This window comes from Ambystoma mexicanum, chromosome 14 (genome assembly GCF_040938575.1).
Source record: "Ambystoma mexicanum isolate Mex_15411 chromosome 14, UKY_AmexF1_1, whole genome shotgun sequence".
NCBI classification, from domain to species: domain Eukaryota; kingdom Metazoa; phylum Chordata; class Amphibia; order Caudata; family Ambystomatidae; genus Ambystoma; species Ambystoma mexicanum.
This window is the reverse complement of record NC_090940.1, coordinates 651,313,200-651,338,066: the sequence shown is the minus strand read 5'-3', so window position 1 is coordinate 651,338,066 and position 24,867 is coordinate 651,313,200. Positions and strand designations below refer to the sequence as shown.

At 48.1% G+C, this 24,867-nt stretch overlaps 1 protein-coding gene across 1 annotated transcript in view; it reads left to right on the top strand.

Annotated features, from left to right (window-relative positions):
* The window catches only part of PPP1R13B (protein phosphatase 1 regulatory subunit 13B), a 452,941-nt gene that overhangs the window by 67,259 nt on the left and 360,815 nt on the right, over nucleotides 1–24,867 (top strand). The window contains exons 2-3 of the mRNA XM_069638181.1: nucleotides 14,494–14,641; nucleotides 17,297–17,416. Coding sequence (XP_069494282.1) covers nucleotides 14,494–14,641; nucleotides 17,297–17,416 — 268 coding nt within the window. The remainder of the gene's footprint in view (nucleotides 1–14,493; nucleotides 14,642–17,296; nucleotides 17,417–24,867) is intronic.

Here is a 24,867-nt window from a genome sequence, read left to right as displayed (position 1 = left end):
GAGGTTCCTCGCAGAGCCGGGAGGTCGGGAGCCGCGCTGTCTGTTAGTCGGCGGCCATCTTGGAACTCCGCCCCCCCCTCATCTTTTTGACAGGTTGTGAACTGTTTTCTGTTGTATTGCCATTTCCAGAGCACAGACACACCAGTCTTCAGTGACATTTGTGATTGCTTGTCAGCTGTACACGTGCAACAGATGTTTGAGCCCCCTTGCACAGGTTTGGTAGGGGTAAGCCATGTAGAAGTGTTGGGAACAAGCAATATATTGTTTATTGTGCAAGGTATACAGAAAAGGAGGCGTGAAAAACTATCTACGATTAAGACTTGCATGGTAGGGCATAGTACAAAGAGGTAACGAAGGTCAACAGCCGCGATGTGATTTCCTGACCGGCCACGAGGCAAAGCAACAGGAACGTGGATTGTTGGTCGTTGACCCACTATTCACTGGGTAATGCTAGCACGAAGAGTAGGGGCACCAGGAGGTCTTTGTAGAGATGCTTTTACAGGTCTGACTGCGTTTCTGTCAATTTCCGATCAGTTCAAAAGGAGGAAAGAGTAATTGGTCCTCATCCTGGTTTGTAATTTGATTGTTGTGTGCACAGAAGAGAGGAGACGGATGCTGAGTACTAAGAAGCGCTATACCTCTTTTCATAATACTGTGTAGGTTCTGGCCACATAGCTTCTGGCAGTGGAAAGTAAACCCCAACCCAATATTTGCCCTGCTATCTTCACTTTCATGGTCGACAGAGAGAACTTTGCGGTTTCCCCTTTATTCGTTACCCACACCATTGAGGCCCAACCTATTCAATTTGCTGGTGTGATTATCGCAGTGGGGCATTTGGTGGGACATAAGAATACCCCAACAGGTAGTGCAGCGAACAGAAGTTGGGGTGAAACCACCAAAGTCATTTCACATGCATTAATGAGCAGGCGCTGGCAGAAGTTCTGATTGAACAGGTGTACCTAATGGGGAGAAGGCTTGCAACACTGTGCCAGTTTGTGTTAGACCACCACAGTTTCTAGCCTGCTCTTTGGCATTAAGCAGTAAAGTAAAGGCCTTTAATAAATCAATCCCATTGCTCGATAGCATGTTTACTTTCCAGTTAGACCGAGCTGGAGCTCTTGGACCATTAATGGCCAAGTGGTGTTGATGGTCTAGTGGCGAGTTGGCGTCCTACCCATCCGCGCAGCGATGACGCGTGAAGGACCTTGCGTGGCAATGTGCGGCTTGACTTCAGATCTTGCCCAGCTTGGTAGTGGCCGGAAGCCTTTGCCACCTCACGGCGCTTGTGAGTGATCGTGTTGTTGGGCAAGTGATAGGCTTGTGGAAAGTGAGTCTGCCGCCAGTGGATGGGAAGAAACGGCCCACTGTGGCGCTGTCAAGGAAGGCCCGGAGTGTGTGGTTTTCCCTCCCGCCTGTGGATCCGCAAGCACTTAATGGCTGCTGGAGGGTGAGCTGGTGAGTCACTGCAAACATGAACCTTTGTGTTTGCTTCCAGTGGCTGCCATGTTTATCCTGGCGATCGCCCAGTCCCGTTCTTGCCTTTTCTATGTGCCTTGTGACCCTGAGCTGAACAGATGTTATTTTGCAAAGCAATGGATCAACTTCACCCCTTTTAAGAGTAAGATTCTTGTTTTTTAGCCCACTTTATAAAATCCCCCTTCACCCACCAATGACTTATTCAATCCTGTACTTGTGTATATGCCTCTTACTGTACTGATTTTCTCTGCATTATAGTTTATTTCCTCCTAAAAGTATATAGACATGTTTCTAATGTTGGCTGGCGCCCAATGCATTTAATTTACAATGAAGAGATTTTCATTGGCCATATAAAGTACGGTGTGGTATTAGATTATAGAATTGGGCTGGTCTTCGAGCTGAATACTGGTGGTGGGCAGGGTGTCTTGTTATGTCTCGGAGGATTCGAGGTGCTATGATATGTTATTTCGCTTAATACCCAGAGGTTTCTTGGGGATCGAACCTGTGTTGCTCCGTGTCGTATTGCTTCCAAGGCAATCATGTTATACAGGTACATATGTCACACTGATGCTTAGACGTCTGTGAGGATTATTTTGAATCCACCAATGTTTTGGAATGCAAGGTTTGAAATTGCCAGGTGCTTGGGGACACGTTGGCTGCTGCATTGTAGCCTGCAAGCCCTTTTAGCTCGATGCCATCCGCTGCGATGTTGCAGAACTCTTGCTGTTTGGGAATGTGTCTAGAAAATGAAAAATGAAAATTCGATTTGCAACTCACTAGGTACACCTGCCTACTGCATGGTGCCGGATAACCAGAAGCGGTTTTTACTTCCCTCTCAACAAATACTCTTTGATCCCTGAATGATGGCATCTATTTGAGTGATTTTAAGCAACACTGAAGAGGAATGGCTAGGAGGTTTTGAATGAATCTTAAGCACTGGCATTGCTGTAGGCAATCCTGCAGACAATCCTTTTCCACCTGTCAAGCCAATACGGTAGAGCAAGGGGTCAAATGTGAAGTGCCAAGCTACTAGCCAGGCATACAAATTCACCTGCCACTTCAGTTCTACTCCTAGACACAGCACATCATTTCCTCCTCTCCAGGAGTCCTGTGTCGCTAGCCAATGGCTAGCTCTACCACAGAGCTTGACGAGGACACATCAGTTTATCGGGCCACTCGAGAATCCCAGATTCACAGGGGTTGGCGAGCATGCCGCAGACTTTTTGCCTTGGCTAGCTAACTGTACAGCCTCCGTGGAGGTGGCAGCCATATACTTTCAGGGATTACAGTGTGGACCGTTTCGGCAGAAGCACCTACAGGGCCTCCTGCATTTGTTAGATTTTCGGACAAGGCCTTGCAGTCTGCGTACTTGCTACAAGGTGTCGGAGATCCATATGTGGTTATCGCTCACTTTCCTGGGATTTCCAGATGTCTGATGGGCCAACATCAGTGCCAGTCAGGGTGACTAGGATGTCTGGAAAGGATTCACACCCTGAGCTTCTGCTTGGGAAGAACCCTGTACAAGTTGAATGTGGCTAATCCCATTCAGGGATCGAAATTAAGGTTGGATAAGCAGGAGCTAAAAGTGGCTCTTGGGTATCCCGCATTAAACAGGGACCAAAACCTTAGCACTGGAAAACAAGGAGCTAGTACATACATAGCATTCCACAGAAAACCACATCCGATGCGAACAAAATGGTGTCCTTTATTTATGACCCCATATCCTTTTAAATGTCATATAGATGTGTCCTAATGTTTATTTATGAAGTTAAATTTACATAGGTATGTTTGTTTGGCATGAATCGGTCTGGGGAGCCAAAGGTAGCTCCTGGTAGCGGTTGGTGTCAAGCTAGTACGCTACAAGCAGGATCTAAATAACTCCCAGCTCCCCTCAATATCGAACCCTGCCATTTATTGGGCGCCCCCCAAAGATTTCAATGGATCTCGGTGGTTGAGCTTGGGACACCAACCCTATGCATGTGGAGGGGATGCCTCTTTGTTGTTTTGACGTATCGAAGAGAAGGGTTGCACTGCTAGCTGTTTGTGCCCTTTTGAAACGTGTTTTTGGTGTCCAGGATTCAAATCGGCTCTACGGTGTCACTGGATTGTTAGCTGTAGATCTATTGTGATATTATTATTTTTTTTTAAACTTGTGGATCGGACAATTTCCAACTGGGGGAATTTGCAGTAAACTGTCCCGCCCCAACCCAAACCCAAAAACGTTGTGTAGCCTCTGCCAAAAACAGGAGATCCAGGGGAACTGTAGCCTGAGGCAGCTTGGTGTCAGTGGCCCTCTCTGTGGTGCCCGTACTCCTTGCCCTTTGGGAAGCTGCAGGAAGTATGGTGTTGAGAGTAGGCCTGTGAAGGGGCCCGAGCAGGACAGCAGGCTGGATCCTGGGAGAGCAGGATCCCTCCTCCTAGGGCTGCTCCTGTGGGAGGGTGATCTGGAGAGATGTTCCTCGCTACCATGCCTGACCTCTTTCTTTCCCCGGAGTGGGCAAGGGACCTGCGGCTTCGCAGGTCATCTCTTCTTTCAGGGGACGGCTGAGAGGGTCTTTGGATTGGTCTCTGATTCTTAGACCCTCTCAGGAAGAGGTGCAATTTGTTTAGTGCTTTAACAAAAAATTCTTATTGACAAAAATGGAGCGATCGTGTCTGACCTACCGGCATACCTGTGTGCCATCATCTTCTATTCTGAACATTGGCTCTGCACCTAGCCTTACTCTTGCGCCGATCGTAGAAGCCACTCCCTTGCCATTTGCTTGTTCCCTGAATCCCTAATTTTGTTTTTAGGCCTTGCTGCATTGAGACATTGTTTGACCACATGTGTGATTGGGAGCAAACATGCCCTGTTGAAATGCGGCTGTCAAGCAGGGCACTTTGAGGGCGGGCTAACCACCATCTGCTGCATGGTTACGGACATACATGAGCTAGCAGGAACAGTGTTTGTCTTCTGTAGAGACCAAGGATATTTACCTTGAACGAAAAAAAACAATGCAGTTGCTATTGCCTCCTCAGACGCCTATACAACCAAACTAACCAATGCAGCCAGACCCTTCCTCTCCAGACAGTTGCCTCTCTATAGTCAGAGCTACAATAGGGTCTAGGCTTGACTATTGCATTGCGCTTTACGCTGGCACCTCTGTTAACAATATTAGAAAGATGCAGGCTATACAAAACAACGCACTCTGAGCGTGCCTGAACATTCCTAAACTGGAGCATCTCGCGGCAGCAAGATAAAATGCCCACTGGCTCCCTTTTCGGGAGCGAATTCTCTTCGAAACTCTCTATTACGCACAGATGCCTCTCTCAGGACGCGCCAGCCTACCTCTCGCAGACCTCTAGACCAAGCATGACAGCCTACACTTACCGCCTTACCCAGCCTAAATTCAAAAGGGCCACCATTGGAGGCTCCAGGTTCCCTTGCAGTGCCGCCAAACACTGGAACCTTCCGCCACCTGCCCTGCGAGCGGAGTGCTCTTACTGGACCTTTCGTAAAGCACTAAAAACATTGCTGTTCGCTTAACTGTCACCTACCGATGGCACGCTTAGCGTCGGACAACAGCCCTCTCCAATATACTGTAACTTACTCATGAAACTGAAATGGCTATCTTGTTGTTATCTGTGTATTTACTGCAACAGCGCCTTGATGGCCCTGGGCTTCGTGCGCTTTATAAATGTAAAAATAAATGAATAAAGAGTTTTATTATCATGAAGATACGAAATAACAGCCATAATGCTGGTGAGTTGGTGACCGTATTCCCTCCCCAGGGTGGGAATAAGGGACATAAAAATGATGTTAGAGCAAGAGGGTTGCCTGTCTAGGGAGGTAGATGCCTCGGGAGAGAAGGACGGGGACGAGGAGGTAATGCTGTCAGTGAGGGTTACGTGGATAAAAGTAGTCTAGGGACATATGCTTCAAGACAAGGTTGGAGGCAAGTTTACAGAAGTATTGTTAGATGCCGGAAAAGCTTAAATTGCCTGTTGGATCCCCACGTGGCATGGTAGCGGGCACCCTCCACAGAGGTAAAATGTGTAATTTGTGGGGATACGGGCTGCCGCCGCCGCCGCCCAGCAGTGGTCCCTGGAGGAGGGGAGGGAGGCAATGCTTTTTTGAATCCGAGTGAGTAATTTTGCGTGACCTTTTCAGAATTGCGCACATGAAGGACCTGCCTTCTGCCTAGTGATGCCTGGCACTGGCCTCGGACTGAGAACACAAGTGGTGTTGAAGTTTCAGAATGGGAACTGACATATGCGTGGCCAGTGTAGGAAAGAAAGGGTCTTGGGTCGAGTCCTCTTCTCGACCATGCCCTGTACATGTGTTCATCGTATTGTTTGGTTCTGTGTTTGTGCTCACGGCAAACAAACGTGGCTTTCACAATAAGCGTGCGTTTTTTATATTTAAAGTGTGGTCTTTATAGCGTCATTAAACACGTCTAAACTGCTTGAATGAAAATAAATTGGTGTTTAGTTGCCTTTCATCAGAGCCTTGGAATTCGTATTTGACCGGGTTGGGACGGCCTGTTGTTGTGCCCGCGGAGCGTTGCTGTCCTGAGGTTTACCTAATTAGGCAAGCACTGGCTCCCCATATCTCCCAGCTGTCGCCACGGTGCCCGGCGCTACTTCCCTGGAATCCCTGCTATCGCCGCCGGCCGGAGAGTCCTAGGCCAGTGGGCTGCCAGCCCTTCCGTTCTGTGGCTGGACGGTTCCTCCTCTTGCTTGACTTTCATGCTCTGCTCTGCTCCACATGAGGAATATTTTGACAATGATTCTTCAAAGCGTCGCCAATAAGTCCAAAGCGAAATTGGGCTTGCCGGAGAAATACCTGATCAATTCCTGCAACCGAAATAAGGACAGAATTCTGGCCAAAAAGGTGAGGCATTTTCATAGTGGATTTCTACAAGGGCAGCAGCTCTCGCTTGTGAACTGCGCTGGAATTGCAGACTGTACGGATTATTTGCAGTGCTCCAGGTAAGTATACGCAGCCCTGGTCAGACCAGCAATGGATCCTTGTTTGGTTTGCTGTGCTGTGGGTAACATCTGTCACCCTGGAGCGTACAGCTCTGTCGCGTGGCTGCGTAGTACTGCGTCCACTGCGACTAGTGCATGCATTTTGACTAATTGTAATATGGAGTTCTTGGCTTGTTCTCTGTGGATCCTAATCGGACCTCCCTTCATTAATCCGGAATTATGTATCTTAATGTTTCTTCAAATAACAGTATTCGTTTTTACTTTGTAAGTATGTCGTGAGTAAGTTGACCCACAACGAGCCCCTACTTGTTCATTGTTTTGGTGGGTCAGAATAGTTTCTTGAGGAAAGTGGGGTGTTATAGATTCATGATGGCCTTGAGCCCTTGAAGTTTGGAAAGTGTTAGCTTCTGGAATTGCCTATTGTGCGACCCCTGTGCAATATCATTAGTCTTTGCTAAAGGACATCTAAAATAACTGCAGTCGGCTTTAGATGCGGGTCCTGCTTTACTCAGCCGCAGTATTTCCAGGTAAGTTTAGGGGCATCCATTTCAAGCGCCTTCCAAGTGCACTGCCCTGGTGGGTCTTGACTCGCGCCTTCTCGTGTTTACAAGCCTTCGTCTTATAATGTTCCCCAGTAGCCATTGTTGCAGGTTGTTTGTCTAATATGAACCTCACTGCAGGGTCCAGGATATACATGTTCTCTCTTTTGATAATGTTTCATTATTGTTGTGCACTTGTGAATGCCCCCAAAGTGCAGTGTGCGGTGCTCTTGTAATTCTCTCTAGGGTTTGTGAAGTGGCTGGAAATATTAATACAGCTTAATAAGCACCTCTCAGTTCTTGCTGGTTGTGGCTTTGCACTTGGGAAGGTTTGGTGCCGTTTGATTGAATGCCATGTTTCTGCTGACTGCCTTTACACAGCGCTCTTAGCAGTGCTCCTCTTAAAGCAAGTTGCTGCGCCATCAATGGACTTCCGTGCTAAACGGGACATGCCAGGCCATGAAAACCTTGCAGTGCGATTTGCTCCTCGTCGCAGGCCTCTCCCCTGGCCTGTTTCTATGAGCATTGATATTTTTGTTCTCGGTTCCTGACCCTGCCCCAGCTCAAGCACATCCGTCTCTTTTTGTGGGGGCGGTGGGGAGATTGTTCTCCCTTCACTCCCTGCCTGCTCCTGCATTGTGCCCCTGTCCAGACCTCATCCAATCTCCATGGTCCACTCTTTGTCCTGTTTCCCCCACTATGCTTAAAGGAGGCTTGAATAGCCCGCGTCCTGTTTGACGCAAGCCATGGGTGGGTGGGTGAGTAGGTGCAGTGCCGGCACAGCATTCTACTGATCTGTGCTTGACCTGATTTCCTCATGCATAGGTGCTACATGTTCTAGGGTGGAGTGCAGTAGATCTCCCATTTCTCTATGCACGCTGTGCGCACTGGAGGATGTTCACTGCAGGTTCCTCCATGTGGCTTGGTGCTTCTCTTGTGCTTTTAGTTCTCTAGTGTATCCCATATTCCCCTTCCTCCCCGGTACCCTATCTTCTTTTGGTCTTGTGGGTCTCTGTCCCGCCTTCCACATTCATTGGCTGACGCTTGGTCCACAACTCTACACCTGGACTACACCTGGATAGTCTGCCACCAGCCATGTGTTCTCCTTTCAGCTCCGGCACTCTGTTCTGAGGTGTGTGCTGCTTACCTGATTCCTGTTCCGGTTCCTGCTGGGTGCTGCTGTGGGCTGTCTCGGTGCTGGACTTCATGCAGCGGAACCCTACAGGGATTTCTGCCATTCTTTATGTATGGCAAGTGCAGCAGGTTTCTTGTTTACATTCCTTTGCGTTGTATCAACTCTGTGACGCTGTTTGTCAGTCACTCTCCTCAACTTTTGCATTGCCCCCCTTCACCGAGCACCTCACACTGCTTGTCGGCACCTCACTTCTGCTCCCGCAGGCTCTTGGTCCCTCGCGGCTTGCGGGGGTCACTTCCCTAGGCAGCCTGCACTGTCCCTGGCACCTTCTCCTCAGCTCTGAGGGACCTTACAATTGTCACCGTGCCCTGCTAATCGGGCTTGCCCCAGAAAGCTGTCGCCACCTGGCAGCCCACATTACTCATCATGGTTTCTTCTCCACTTTTACCTGACCATCGACCTAGCGGACAGACCTGGAGGATGCCATTTTGACAGACTAGAGAAACACTGTTGCACACAAGGATTACCAAAACAACAGCAAGATTGTTAAAGCCTGGTACTGCAATGACATTTGCGGACATACAACTAAAATGCAGCATTTAGTTACGAATGCAAACAAAAAAAAAAAAAAAAACGGAAAATGAGCACAAGAGTCAGGCAACTCATGCAATGCAGTAGAATAGGCAGTTCGGGTGTGTTGTGATGTCATGAGGACCTAGCTTCTGGGGTGCTTGCATAGTGCCTGAAAAGTACCACCTGGCTCATCCAGTCTGCCATTCTCCATAGCTGCTGGAGCACCCAACCACCCTCCATGTCTCTGTTCTTATCAGCTCGCCTCAACTCTGAAAGTAGCTCTTTGCCAGTTTGGCACAAATATGGATTGGAAATAATGCAGACCAGCAGGTTTAGAAAGTGTCAGGATGTTGGACACTGTGTACTGCCTCTTCTTGGCTGCTACAGGGCTCCTCCTCTGTATGTTTCTAGTTCAAAGCGTTGAGTTCCATGTTGCAACAGTTGTTGGTCAAGGCCCTTTCTCAATGGGATTCAGGAATGTTTATTCCAAGTCCCATCCGGAAGCTGCTCACTGCAAATTCTGCTTCTCAAGAAGTGTCTGGGACCAGGAACTGCAAGTCTCAGCATGAAACCGTTCCGTGCAAGTGGACTTTCTCAGGTGGGTTGGTGGAGCTATGAGGCATGGTTACCCCAGACAGTAGCTCTGTGTGTGTTCATGTGGCCTCCCGACAAGCACACTTTCTTGCCGTAGAACTGCCAAGTTCCGACCTGCAGCAGTTGATGTACAGTGTGGGCTCAACTTTCCAATATCCAGAAGTTCTTTGTGAAGGAATGTTTGCAATTATTCCTTCTCTGCACAAGCTCTAGGAACTGTGACGCCCAAGTCCCAGCATGCGCCCTTGCTCCTTGTATTCGCTTTCATGATGTCTTGCGTGCGTCATTCACTGAAGGTGCTCTAGAATGCAGGTATTTACCCAGCAGCATTTGCCTGCCGCTCTGCGCTGGTCTCTGGGATAACGCACAGTGGCTTTGGGCTCTCCCTTGCGGTAATCGTGCAATGCATCCTGAGGGCGGGGGGGGGGGGGAGCTCTGGGTTCTTGCCCTGGCTGGTTTGGAGTATGTCATGGCTGCCCTTCTAATGCTCCTCGCAGCTGCTGCATCTCCCCCCACAGTGTCTCCATGCATCTAGTTTGCTCTTTCAGCTACAATGTTGCAGCGGTATCCAGGTATCCGGTGATATAATCGCTGGAAAATAACATCGAGGATGACTCACTACCCAACACTTTCCCCAAATATTCTAGGACTAGAGTTTGTTTATGTAATAATTGCACCAGTCCTAAAATATGTTGGGATGGGTGTTTAGTGCCTTTAAAAAATAAGTCACCCTCAGTGTTTATAGATGTATGTTCAATGCTCCTAAACGTAAATATCGTAGACGAGCAGGTCGCATTACAGAAATATGGGATTTTCGTGCAGTACCGCTCCCCTCAGCCCCTTACTTACCTTTTGGCGGCACACTCCTCTGTCTGCCGCAGAGTCCCTGCAGCGCTAGTTCCCTTCAATTCCGTGGATGGGAACCGCTGCTGCAGGGTCCTTTTTGGGGGGGAAAAATAGCTTTGGATGTGGGGGACACCCCTGCTACCCCCGATTCCATTATAGCGAACAAGGGTGCAGGGGACACCCCCGTATCCCTTGTTCGCTATAAGGAAATGTTCGGCATTTTCGGCTGAATGTAATTTTGGTACATCCAAAATCCGATCATTTAAACCATTCTGTATTTTATGTAAGATATTTTCGTGCAACACCAATGTTTATTCCAGCGACTATATCACATGTAACCCGTTGCAGCCTCCTGTAGTGTGATGGTCGACAGAGAGGAAAGACCATTCTTCTTTCATGCTATGTGGTTGGAACCAATAGTTCCTGGAGAGTATGCAAATGGCAGCGGTGCACAGTCGAGATCCCAGTGAGATCACCTGACCTCATCACACCAGTAAACCCACATTAAACTTGACTCATAGAGGAATAGATCACCCCGGCAAGGAAAGAAGTCATTACCACTTAATGTATTTACCTTCTTATACTGTTCTAGTTTTCAATAGCGTGATACATGTGCAGACTTGACACGAGTGATGACAACAAAAACACAGCACAACGTTCAGATACTTCACGTCCTTGCTGCCTTGGGTTAATTGTGCCCTTAGGTTACAGTCCCATTCCTTTTAGGGACTGATGTGCTCTGCCCGCCTCCGTACCTCAGCAGGGTAAATGTTAGGGCCTCCCTCAGCTGCCTCCGTACCTCAGCAGGGTAAATGTTAGGGCCTCCCTCAGCTGCCTCCGTACCTCAGCAGGGTAAATGTTAGGGCCTCCCTCAGCTGCCTCCGTACCTCAGCAGGGTAAATGTTAGGGCCTCCCTCAGCTGCCTGCGTACCTCAGCAGGGTAAATGTTAGGGCAAGCACGGTTGTGCCGCTGCATATAATAACTAAGTCATTTGTTTCTCTTGTCCTATATGAATGTGTGCTATAGTTTCTGTCTTATATTTTTGAACCATAAGACCTTTAGGCCTGAGTAAAAAGTAGGTAACACGTTCTTTCCACTGTGAGCACGCTATTTCCTGTCCAAACCTGCGTAAAGCCGCCCTTAGCAGTGGTACATTTGTGTTTCATCTGTAAAGGAAAACTCCATCCCTGGCATAGGTCGCTCATTGAAGCCCTCATTGAAAGACACTTTGCTCGTTTATTGGCTTTGCAGGGATGCTCCTGGGCCTGGGGCCACTCCCAGGAATAGGGACAGCAAGTATTTCTGTACAGGGCACCTGCTGACCATTGTTTCTGGGGGAGGAGTATGCTTTTCATATCCTCCTTGGTTGTGTCCTCATTGATTTGCCGGAATGGAATAGTTCTGTCCTGGTCGCGCGACCAGCCTGCAGCGATCAATTCCATTGATTGTCTGGTCCTGAGATGCGAGAGGTTTGCATGCGTGTGGGTTAGTTGTGGGGGCGTGTGGCCATAGAGTAGTATGTTTGACCCTACTGTCTTTGCTGTCGCCCTGTTGTGCCATTTTTGTGTGCATAATGTCTTTTGGAGCTGGAGCCTGTAGAATAGAGGTCGGCGTCCTATGCCGTCGAAGGCTCTCATCGAACTCTTGTGTAATAGAGGGCTCAATGGCATTTGTGCCAGCCTGGTATTGGTGCTTCACTGCGATCGATTCACTGATAAAGATGCAGTAGACCTGGCTGAGAGGAGGCGAGTGGTGGTCTGGTCGGAGTGTACGCTGAAGGTGGGGCAGAGTTAACCTTCCACTAATAAAGAGGGAAACTACCACAGATCTTTATGGAATCTTTCAATGTGCCGGGAAAGAGACACTGTAATCCCTCTTGTAATCCGCTGTGAGTTGGGGGATTGCGTGCGTAATGTCTAATGCTGTGCTGTTCTTCCTCTACCCCACCTGAATTCATGGCATCTTCTGAGAAAGCAAGTACGGAATGATATCGGGGTAGGGGGGTAGAGTTGGACCGCTCCACTGACGTGCAGTAATAGGCTACTATAGGTCTGCCTCCATGGCAGTCCAGGAACTAAAATGGCGCAGTGCCAAGTGTCTGGTAAACTGTCCATGCTAGCACTTTATTTTCCATGTGCACTGAAGGTAGACTTGACCTCTTCCTTCTTAAACTTTATGTACTTTAGGGGCAAAACCCATTCAGTAAAAACAATAATACTGACTTCTCATCTTCTAGGATTTGAAGATCTCGAAAGGGTAGTCTCGGTGTGATTGCCCGTTGAGCTGTTATGTGCCTTGAGCAGGTGCTCAGACCACGGTAGAGGATATAGGTACTTGTGTCTTTCCGCTGGCGCTGTCTCCTGTTCTACAGAGTGGAGAGGACTTGCAGTCTGCTCTTCCATTTCCATCTATGTTGATTAGATGCTGACGTGAAGGCTAACTTTAACCCTTCCTTCAGTGGAGGCGGTATAGAGCGCTCTCTTTCCCCCTGTCGGGTTACATGTATTCCCATGTGAAGTCAGTCACCCTTTGCATGTGCGTTGGAGACCAAGGCTAGTCTCTGAAGCAAGCAACAGTGGAGTCCTAGCAAGGACTGCAGTCACGGATTTGCAAGGCGGCACCTGAATGTACATGTGTTGGTGCTTCAAGAGGCCAGCAATATCTGCTCCCCAAAGACTGTACATTATGTGACCTACTCCTGAACTGATCCCCCCCACCCCCCTGAAATGGAAACACATAGACTAGGTCCTGGTCACTCTAGATCCTTTGGGACAAATGGACTTGCTGCTGTTTTTATTTTACACATTTGTTACCAAGGTGACCTAGAAAATGGAAGGAAATGTTTAGTTGGGGCATTCCATAGAAACAAGACATGTTCACTTTGAGCTCTGACTATCTTTCCATATCAGACCGCTCTATACTTTCAATCCCCTTTTCATTACTCGATAAGCCAATTTCACAAATTCATTTTGGAAAGATATTTAACATAACTGCACCATCTGATCAAAGTGTGCTTGGGCTTTTATTCTGGTCCCAGCTCTTAAATGGATTTCAGGAGTTGCTCTGCACTACTCCAGTTGCCCAGCCCTCTGGTACATAATAGAACTAAGGAAGGATTTGAGCTCCTCCCGAGTTCTTGAACCGTACAACATGCACCAAGGGTTTGGCCCCACCTCCATCTCTTTGCGACGGCCTGGCCTTCTGCAAAGCTCTTAGCCTTTCCCAACTCGTCCCCACACTGCCTAGGACCAGCAGCCATGGCAACCCGATTCTCGACCTTCGGGAACCGGGATCATCTACGACGCCTGATCTTCTGCAGAGCTCCAAGCCTTTCCCAACTCGTCCCCACACTGCCCAGGACTAGCAGCCATGGCAACTCGATTCTCCACCTTTGGGAACCGGGATCATCTAAGCCCAATGACATTTGGGGATTTTGATGCAAAACCGTCTTTTAATAGCTCTCCTTTTGCGCATAATAGAAACAAGGTTTTAAAATCGGGGTTACAGCCAAGTTTTAAAAGGATTAATGGAGCAGGGTAGTGAGGGAATTCTAGTAGTGGAGACTAGAAAAGAGCATTAAAACAAGGGGGCGCAGTTGCAACGGAGCAAGAAAGGTACGGCCATTGGGGGGCTTTGAATCAGGAGGCTGTGTGTGCTTTTTAGATCATGGCTTTCCGCTTACCCGAAGAGGGGCTGGGGAGGGAGTCTGTACAGAAGGTAATGAGGAGGAGGGGGGGCTTAAAGAATCTGACTGTGAAGGTCCTCGCAGAGAACTTACTCTAGATGTGTCCATCACTGTGGAGTCGACCTTTAGTCAATCAGTTTGCTCTTTTTCAGCTCTTTCTCTTTTATGAACATCAGCCTCCATTCTGGCATCCACGGTACTGTAGATATATCAACATCGAATGAGGTTTTGTTACAGGCTGCAAGTGCTGCCAATAAGCCAAAGGTATTGATGTTTGAAGCCAAGATAGGAGAGCGATGGGATGAGAAGAGGGACACACAGCTGGTGGGGTGTGTTTAGCACAACTTGTTGAGGCGCGTCTTCGGTTTCATGCTAGGAGGCCCTTCTCGGCAGAAGGCATGCGAAATGCGAAGGGCTTCCTCCGCCAGGAGCTATGGGGCAGAATCAGTCATGGGGCCCTGTGAAAGCAACAGCTGAGCTGGAGACTGCAGTGGGCCGATGGTTCTTACTGGTCCCCTGTAGCTGTGCCTATTGCCATGAAGCATGTGCTTCTGCCGTCCCCCGCGAGTGTAGGCCAGGTGTCGCTAGCTGTCACATGTAATATGTTGCACCTTGCACACAGCTAGAGGTGTCAAGTGCTGTTGGATAACGCTTCTATTTTCTTTCATTGCAGATGATCATAACTGTGTTCCTGAGTAACAATGAACATATTTTGACGGAGGTTCCGGTTACACCAGAAACCACTTGTAGAGACGTTGTGGAGTTTTGTAAAGAGCCCGGCGAGTGTGGTTGCCATCTTTCAGAAGTCTGGCGTGGAAATGGTAAGAACCCTTTCTTCCTGGCAGCGATTTCACAACAAGCTTAATTCTGCACCAATGCACCATTTTGTTGGTTATGGCTCATCACTGCACAATTTCAGTCACATCTGCAGAAAGAATGGCTTGTGTGCTGCCATCTAAGGGGCATTTCAAAGCCCTATAACAAATGTGTTTTTTTAGCGTAATATTTTTTGGTATCCAGTGATAATAGAGAATACAATTACAGAGAAACAAAAACAGAGAAAAGAACGACATTTTCATAAAATAGATATGGGTGTGGTGTAAAACGGTGGGAGTGGTTTAAGCACATGGAGAAACGGAGGGTTTGCGGGGGACCCTCCCCCAAAAAAAGATGGATATTTTCTCACTGTTATTGTTTTTGCTGAAAAAGCATTCTCTGTTATGTGTTCTCTGTAATCACATGGGTGCTGTTTTTTAACCGTGGTGGCGCAGAGGCTTTTGCTCATCAAGAATCGTTTCTCAAGCCGATGCATGAAATTGGTTTTCCTTATTGAAACCATAGGTACGGAGCACATTTACACAGTGATTGACATTTTGTGATTTGTGTTGGGTGCTGCAGGTGTAAAGGGGGATCAGAAGGAATCCCGGTGAGGAGGAACATTGGGAGTTCTGCTGTATAAGACATGAAGTCCTGGGTAGCAGGATCGGGGTCCACTGAGACAGCCGGAGCCCAGAACTTAATCTTCCTTAAGTGTGCTGCTTGTCGCTCCACCCCAGTTAAATTTTCTAACTGCTGCTGCTGTTGCTGCTATAGTCAAAATGTTCAATAGGAGACACACAACATCATGAGTCTGCTCTGACAATTCTTTCATCCCTTTTGACTCTAGTGTAATTCCTTTATGCTCTTTAGGAACCTGCTCCCCGAGCTATAAAGTCAGATACCCTGCACATCTATCTATCGGGGTGATTAGGTCTGTTGTGTTGTCAAAGGAGGAGGCTTTTCTTCAACAAAATCATCTGACAAGGCCTTTCCTTATTTTCCTGCTGCGTTTCTTTCTGTATCTGCGTCAACTTCAGAAGAGCAGCTCTTCTGATTCACCGCTGCTTGGAGATACTTCAGTCAGAAGAAACGCGCAGTCTTCCTGCCACGTCTTCTGACCCTGCTGTCCTCGATGCGTGACCCGGATACTTTACTATGCTCTTTCTTCTCTTTCTATTCCTAGCCTCTGTTACGCGCCTTCTTTTACCGCCGTCTTGCAGACTCTGCCAGTGCCTCCCCGCAACACCTCTCAAGCGTTGGCATCCCAGCACCTTTTCCTTTCGTTTCCACTTTGTCACTTTTTTATGAATGTTTACATTTTTGAAAATTCTCTTCTGGTGCACTACCACCTTTCGACCAAAAACCTAACTCTTTCTTGATTGGTCTGTGAGACATATGAGGAGGCAGAATATGTCCCCCTGCATGTGTCTGTGGGCTATTGGGAGGCAGGTGCTGAGCCAGTGCTAGTAAAGGAATACCTTCTCAACTGGGTCTGCGCGCGCACCATGACCGGTTTAAGAAAATTAACCATTCTACACTCCAACAGTGGCAGATTTAGGGCAAAGGGCCCTGTTAGCTCCCAGTTCATACCTGAGCTGCTAGTGCAGTTTCTGGTTCTCTCTAAGCCCAGAATCTAGACATCGAAACTATAGCTACAGGATGTGTAACTCTTTACCTAGCTAAATCAGGATTACACCCCACCTACTAATATTCCAGAGACCACTAAAAAAGGGTCTCTTCAAGGTCCACTGTCTTGGAGACTATAACACCATGCTTGGTAACGCTTGCCCTAAAGTTGCCTCCCGCCCAACCTTCATTGCCTCGCCTCCTCTCCATATTTCTTCATTCTCAGCCAATATTAAATGCACTTTTTCATCTGAGGAGTGCTCATTAAATACCCTTAATACATTGTTTTCCTTCTGTCAATCGCTTAGTAGTACAGCGTTGATCAACAGCTAATTGGAGCCACCCTTTGGCCGTAGAGTGGAGGGGGAATGTTGTGGTAGCCTAGAGCCCACCTTCTTTTGCTTCTACACAGAGGAGACAGAACTCCAGTCCCTAGTAGACAGTCACTTCTGGTAACCGTGACTGCTAGTGACTGTCTCCTGGGCATGGCTGGGCAGGACGTGCCACCGTGGCGCTGAGGTTTTGTGTTACAATGGACTTATTCCATTGAAGAGGCATTCCCAAGATAACTCTTGGACGCAATGTCAGACATAAGTTTTTCTTTTTTGCCAGAAATAGTCTTGACCTCATTGGATCTGTTCAATGTCTGAAGTTCCAAACTTTACTGCCTTTACACATTATTCACTGGCTGGTGCCTGCCACCTAATGAAGGACTTTACAATCGAGTCAAGTTCCATTTCCAATGTTTACCAAGAATTTGGGTCCCTCGAAAACCACTTAAAAGGTACATTTTTCTATAATTTACTACCCGTGGTGTCATCGAATAAATGCAGCCACAACGGGCCGTAAATAGAAAATTACAGAGAATGTTTTGGTGGGTTCCAGGCCACATACAATTATGAGGCAATCCTGCGACACCTGTAATTATGAAGCATTGAGGTGTATTTATAGAGCTTCTTTTGGCATTAATTGCTGTGCATGAGTTTTTCAAGCCTGAGAGTTTAAATGGATTCTTCTGATTTACCCTCCAGAACGCCCAATACCATTTGATCATATGATGTATGAACATCTGCAGAAGTGGGGGCCCCGTAGAGAAGAGGTGAAGTTTTTCCTTCGGCATGAGGAGTCGCCAACTGATAACAGTGAGCAAGGTGAGAACAGGATCAAAAAGCTGCATGGAATATTTTTGTGTTTTGTTGGATATAATAGGAAATCTCTCCATTGGCTCCCAGTGGCTGCAAGGATCAAGTTCAAGACCATCTGCATTGTCTACAAGGTTTTCTGGGGCCTGGGGCCGCAATACCTCCAACTCTTTCTTCGAAAATACCTTCCTACTGGAGCTCTCTGCTCCTCCACCTGCAGCTCCATCAGGGTCAATCACCTCTCCAAGAAACGAGTTGAGGGTAGACCTCCTTTATCCAGCTGGCGACTCCCACTGGAACAGCCTCCCTACCTCTCTGAAACTTGAGCAGAACCATCTCTGGTTATGGAAGCACCTCAAGACCTTCCTCTTTGCTTCTGCCTTTCTTCCTTTCCCCTGCTGATCTCCTATCTGACACTGCACTGGTCACCTGGCTACCCTCTGAATTCGGGCCCAGGTCCCTGCCTTCCCAGTTTCACACCCACACTGCCTCCTGGTCACCCTTGAACTTGGGTCTGTATCTGCATCTGCAACCCTACAGTCCCCTTACCTGCACTTATTGGACACCTGCTGTCTGCACTTTAACCCTTGCACTTGCCACCTGTTGTTTTTGATCCCTTGTATGGCACTCTCCCTTCCTCCGCTTCCCCTGGCAATTTCCCCCTCCCCTCTCCCTTGCACTTGTGTGATCTCAATGTCACTAGGCTTAGTAAAATCTGTCCTCCCTCTTTTTCCCTCTCCCTTGCCTTGTCGTGCCTTGAAACACTTGTCTGTAAGCGCATTATAAATGCCATATCATAAAATGACTATGTGTACATTACACAGGTAAGAAAGCTGTCTTTACCGCTCATTGTCCTAACTGACCGGCTGCAGAGTTCTAATGCATACCTTCCTCCCACAGATTCCTCATCTCCTGAAATAGCCTGAGGCGCAAGGACTGGACTCGAACTGTGTCACAGTGGCTAGTGGCCGCAGCTCTTTTTGGTTGCGCTCATTTGTGTATGTCAGCAGTCACCTTTTAGGTGCATAAATAGTTCAGCATTAACCTGCTACCCTCATTGATTTTTTTGAACGGGCATAGTCTCGTCACTAGTGGCGTTTTATTCTTTGTTTCATGTAAATTCATCTCTCTCTTGCAAACGTTCTGCTCTGGTGCCAGTAAATCTAGTGATAGCGCTGTGCTGGGCACTGCCTCCACTGACGATGGTAGGGCAGCCACTGGTGTCTCATGCCCGCTTGATATCATTCACCTCTAGGAAAGCCACCCTCAACAGGGTTGACAGAAGAGATTGATCACATTGAGCCGGAAAGGGATCAAGGATAGGTGAGGTTGAGCACAAGACCCCAGATCCTGACCTGATGTTCTTGAAGGCCAGGCATGCCGGATTTCTGGTCCTCTCTCTCGAGACAGCAGCTGTGGCTGGTTTGGGCCCTCCAGAGGGCGAACTTGGCTCCATCAACAAAGGACCATATCACGTCATTGTTGACAAACATTTAATATGGCGCACCATTTAGACCAAGAGTCTGCATCCTTTGGTTCTCCAGCTGTTCTGGCCCATAGTTCCCATGATCCCTTGCCATCGACTATTCTGCCTAGGGCTGATGGGAGTTGTAGCCTGAAACGACTACAGAGCCAAAGGTTGCAGACCTCTGATCTCGCCCGAGGCATGAGAATATTTGAAGATAATGAGGAATGGTGGCTGAGAATCCCTTTGCAGGAAAAGCCTTCTCATCTCTGTTTACCTTCACACTGCTTTGTCCCGCTCACCTTCCCTCAGCCACGTAGCCACATCTTGCTTGGCCATAGCCTCGCCATCCAGATGTTTTTGCTTAGTATATTCTGGTGCCGCTGCACAGTTGTTACTGTCAGTTCCCCAGCAAGAATGAGATTCCATAAACGTTTATTTTCACAACAAGCTATATAGAAAGAATGTTCCGCTGTTGGCAGTCCAGGGGGTGTTCCAGAGCGATCCCAAGAAATGTCTTTGCATGAGATAAGTTGAACTGCTGAGGCAATACCAAATCAGGGTTCCTGAACTGCATTACAAGACCAGCAATAGAGAGGCCTCTGATGCACAGCTCCAACATGTCATATGTTCTACCTGTGTATTCTCGTATGGATTCACTGCCATCCGCACATCACTATAGAGTCTGGTTCCGTGTGTTGCGAACAGATTGGAGCCAGATCACCTGCCTTCCAAGTCTTCATTAGAAAGGTCCCTTTCTAAATCCGTATCCCACAGAGGGAAGATAGTGTGCTGATGCCTGCGGGCTTTCGGTGCCCTATAAACAAGTAAATAAATGGAGACCTGCACCTCGTCACTACATTCAGTTATGCAGATTCTAATGCCCTTTGTATTTCAGAAATAGGACCGCCGAGACGTCGTCCCATCTTACAGTTCAGTCAAACTGTGAATTTCGAAGGGATTGTGTCCTCCGACGTATTCCTTTTCTTGATAGATTTACTTCCAGCTTGCTGGACTCGGAAACATTTTTCAGTAGAGGGCGCTGCGCGTCGACGTCCCTCGAGTTGGTGTCCCTCGACAGCCTCCGTATCGGCGCTGACGTCATCATGCGTATAAATAGACTCACGCAGCGTCTGTTGCTCAGTTCCGTTTTTCCGCGCTTCGTGGGCCTCGGAAACGTGTTGCTCAGTTCGTTCTTCAGGTAGATTCTACTTATTCCTCGAGTATATCTTACTCTTTTCGATGGCTTCCTCATCTGAACCGTCGACCCCACGGTCCGGCTTCAAAAAGTGTCGAGATTGTGGAAAGAAAATGTTGTTGACGGATCCTCACAGGATCTGTTTCTGGTGCCTGGGATCGCAGCACCATTGTTCAGAATGCGAGGACTGCATGTCCATGTCGGCGAAAGCCTTGAAGGAGCGTAAGGGGAAGCTCGAAAGAGGTAAGAATGTTAAAACTTCTACTCCTTCGAAAGTTTCCTCGGCAGAGTCGAGACATTTGTCTCCTCGCCGTCACAGGAAACATTCTCGTTCGAGGCCTCGAAGCAGTTCCCATCTCTCTTCGAGATCCAAACATTCGAAAAAGAGGCGTTGAAGATCTCCCTCTTCTTCGTCTTCTTCTGTTTCCCCGAAAAGGGTCACCTGCCCCACAAAACACAGCTCTCCAGCTAAGTGGGAGGAATTCCGAAAAAAGATGCTTAGCGTCTTCGAGAAAGCGGCCTCGACTCCGTCAGAGACGGCTAAAGGTCATACCCTGGGTGAAGGACCTGAAAAATCGAAACACAGCAAGTCGTTGCACCCGACGAAAGAAACTGCCCGAGAGCGTCACAAACCCTCGAGCAAAGGCAGTAAGACCGCGTCATCGACGCCATCGTCGAAGGTCCCTTCGACTCATAAATCTGCGTCATCAACGCTATTCTCGAAGGGCCCATCGGCGCATAGACCGGTCGAATCGACGCCGTCTTCGACGCCAATGTCAACGCCCATAAAGGATAAACCTACGGCTGCCACTACTTCGCAGTCAGTAGTCATACCGACGGCTTCCACCATGACCTCGAGGATGTTGTCGATAATCTCGATGACTCTGAGTAGGATTCCGATCCTCTCGAGTTCTTCGAGGTCTCTTCATACCTTTTCGAAGCCTTTGACTTCCACGTCGACAACGTCGACTTATTCTCAACCGGTTACTACAAGCTTGGCCCCTTCTGCTTTAGAAATGGGTTTTAAGCCATTTCCAAGGTCAGATTATTTCAGAGCCTTGTCCTCTATTTATGAGGAAGGGGAGGATTCTGATCAGGAAATAATTTTTGGGTTGCAGAGAACTACAACACCTGTACCAGAGGAATTTATCTCTGAAGAAAATAGGTTGAAGGACCTTCAAGAATCCTTGCATGATGCAAGTGGGTTAGATACTTCCCCAGAAGTAGAATTTGCCAAACTAGACCCAGGGGAACATGCCGAGACTCCTTCTAGAACTTTAATGGCCAGAATAATAGAATTCATGGGTTGGTCTACACCTTCACCTGCCTTTCAACAAGATGAACTTAAAGACATTTTAATTAAAGGCCCACAGGAAGATCCTGTGGTTCCATTTCATACTGCATTACAGAGGAAAATATCGGCCAACTAGGAAACTCCTGAGGTTATCCCGGCAGTTACCCTATATTTGGCAGATAGTTTTTTGTTATCTGCTTCTGACCCTGAATATTTGTCCAAACATCCAACTCCAGAGAGTCTGGTTGCAACAACTTCATCGAACAGTAGGTCTGCATAGCCTACTGTTCCACAAGACAGGGATGATGAGAGATTTGACGCTATGTTAAAAAAGGCTTTTTCTGCGTTTAGCATGGCGCTTAAATCCATTAATGCTACTTGTACGCTCGCAAGATTCAGCCATACACTTTGGGAGTGTGCTTCATCAGCGGCTGACTGCCTCCCCGAAGGAGAAGAAAGGAAAGCTTTTCTGAACATCATTAAAGATGGTAAAGACGCAATGTGCGAATCCCTTCAAACTGGCATTGATTCTACTGACAGTATCAGCAGGGCCATGGCGGCAAGTACTATAATCCGCAGATTTGCGTGGTTGCGAAAGTCTGGTTTTGCTCCAGATGTACAGGCCAGACTTTTGAATATGCCCTTTGACGGCTCTTCTTTATTTGGTAAGAAGGCTGATGACAGCCTAGAGAAGTTATAAACATCCAAGGCAGCAGCAAAATCCCTTGGAGCTGCAATCCGTCAAACTCTCTATTGCCCCTCGGGAACCTCTTGGAGAGGTAGGTCCTTTCGTTTTTATTCTGCATTCGGAAAAGGCAGAGGACAGCCGGCTCAAAGAGGCCAAAAGAAATTCACCCGAGGTGGACGGGTTGAAAGTACAAAAGCCGCAGCAGCAGCAGGTGCCTCTTTACCCTCTGCATCAGCCGCCTCTAAACCACTCTGAGGACTCCCCTCACAAGACACCAGTAGGGGGCAGGTTAACTCGACATCTGACGGAATGGCAGGCTATTACGTCAGATGCTTGGGCATTGGAGACAGTTGCCCAAGGTTACTGCCTGCCTTTTCTACGCACTCCTCAGTAATCCACCGGGGAACAACTCTTTGAAGTTTCCAGATCCGCTCCTTTCACAGGAGATTCTAGACCTGCTGGAGAAAGGTGCCATAGAACCGGTACCTGTAGCGGAGAGGAACAAGGGTTGGTACGGACAGAGGACTGAGACCTATCTTGGATTTACGAGAATTGAACAAGTTCCTCAGGAAGGACAAGTTCAAGATGGTAACTCTTTCTCAGATCCTTCAGGCCCTCCAGCTTCAGGACTGGCTGGTATCTCTGGACCTTCAGGATGCTTATTTCCATGTGCCAATCCATCTCAAACACAGGAAATACCGGAGGTTCGCAATTGGCGACTCTCATTATCAATTTCAAGTTCTGCCATTTGGGCTGACCTCCGCCCGAGGGTCTTCACCAAGCTAATGTCGGTGGTGGCTGCAAGTCTAAGGAGGGAAGGGATTCACGTCTACCCCTACCTAGACGAATGGTTGATCAGCGCTGTATCTTCGGAACAAGCTCAGATTCAGCTAGGTTATGTCTGCCACTTCCTTCACAAACTGGGCTTCTCCCTCAATTTAAAGAAGTCACAGATGATACCATCACAGAGACTCCGGTTCATCGGAGCGGTCCTGGACACTTCCCTGGGGAAAGCCTTGCCACCAGAGGTGAGGGCTCAAGATATTCTGCAGATGGTCACCAAGTTTCAAAATGCCCAACGTCTCCCAGCCTTCGACTTTTTGAGGTTGCTAGGCCTCATGGCATCCTGCATCTTCCTTGTGCCAGAGGCTCGCCTGAGAATGAGATCTCTCCAGTGGGCACCAAGATCTCAGTGGTCGCAATTCTCAGGAAGAATGACAGATCTCCTCCTGGTTCCGGACAAAGTGGCTCGAGACCTTCAGTGGTGGGCCTGTCGGGAGAACATTTTGAAAGGCGAACTGTTTTGGCAACCATGGCCGGAGATAACAGTAGTCACGGATGCCTCACTCACAGGGTGGGGAGCCCATGCCAGTGACTTGACCATCAGCGGTCGTTGGTCTCCATGGGAGTCCAGACTACATATCAACCTGTTGGAGCTGAGAGCTATCAGACTAGCGCTGAAAGCTTTTCTGCCATCTGTACAGGGGAAAAATGTCCTAATAATGACGGGACAATACAGTGGCCATGCACTACCTCAACAAAAGAGGAGGCATAGGATCACAGCCACTGTGCAGAGAGGCGATGCAGCTCTGGTTTTGGGCAATTCAAGAAGGAATCTCTGTATCGGCAGTTCACTTAGCCGGAGAGAAGAACTTGACAGCAGACGCTCTGAGCAGGCAGAGCACAGTCTCTCACGAGTGGGAGATGGCTCAGGAAGTCCTTCAAGAGATCTTCGCCCTTTGGGGAACCCCTCAAGTGGATCTGTTTGCCACCAGTATCAACAGGAAGTGCGATCACTTTTGTTCAAGGGAATTTCCCCCGAGAGGAGCTCTAGGGGACACGTTTGTGGTAGACTGGGAGTTTCCACTTCCGTACGCGTTTCCTCCAGTCCCTGTCATTCCTCAGATGATCAGGAGGTTGAGAAGATTCCAGAAGACTATGATCCTAATTGCCCGACTGGGCCAGGAGAACGTGGTACCCGGACCTTCTGGACATGTCCATATGCCCCCTGATTTGTCTTCCAAACAGGGAGGATCTTCTCTCGCAGAAGGGAGGTCAGGATCTCTATCCAGACATCAGAACCCTCAACCTTCATGCTTCGCTTCTGAAAGGTTGAGATACAAGGATTGGGAACACCCAGATGACGTCATGGAGGTGTTGCTTTCAGCCAGAAGGCCAGCAACAAAGACTTTATACCGCTGCCGTTGGAACAAGTTTTGCAGCTAGTGTAGAGAAAAGAATATTGAACCCTTTTCATGTGGTACATCAATGGTGTTATCCTTTCTACTCTATTTGGCAAATTCAGGTCTGCAAGTTGGTACGATCAAGGGCCACCTCACAGCGCTATCGATCTTCAAGCGCACTGCAGAGGAGCCATCATATTTCAAATTGCACGTTGTAATACAATATCTGAAGGGGTTAACTAATGTCTCTCCCCCGAGACCGTTCCAAGTTCCCTTATGGGACTTAAATGTAGTCTTAAATTTCCTGATGGGTACTGCTTTTGAACCACTCCACTCTTGTTCATTAAGATTTCTCACCCTTAAAACTGTCTTATTAGTGGCTTTGACATCTGCCAGGAGGGTGAGCGAATTACAAGCCCTATCTTGTAAACCCCCTCATACAATTTTACACAAAGACAAAGTTGTCCTACAAGTGAAGCCTAATTTCATCCCAAAGGTGGTTTCTGAAATTCCACATCACTCAGAAGATAACCCTACCCTCATTCTATCCTCCTCCCCATCCAGGGAAAGAGGAAGGGAGGCTACATAGGCTGGATCCAAGGCGAGCCTTGAGTTTTTATATCAGCAGACTT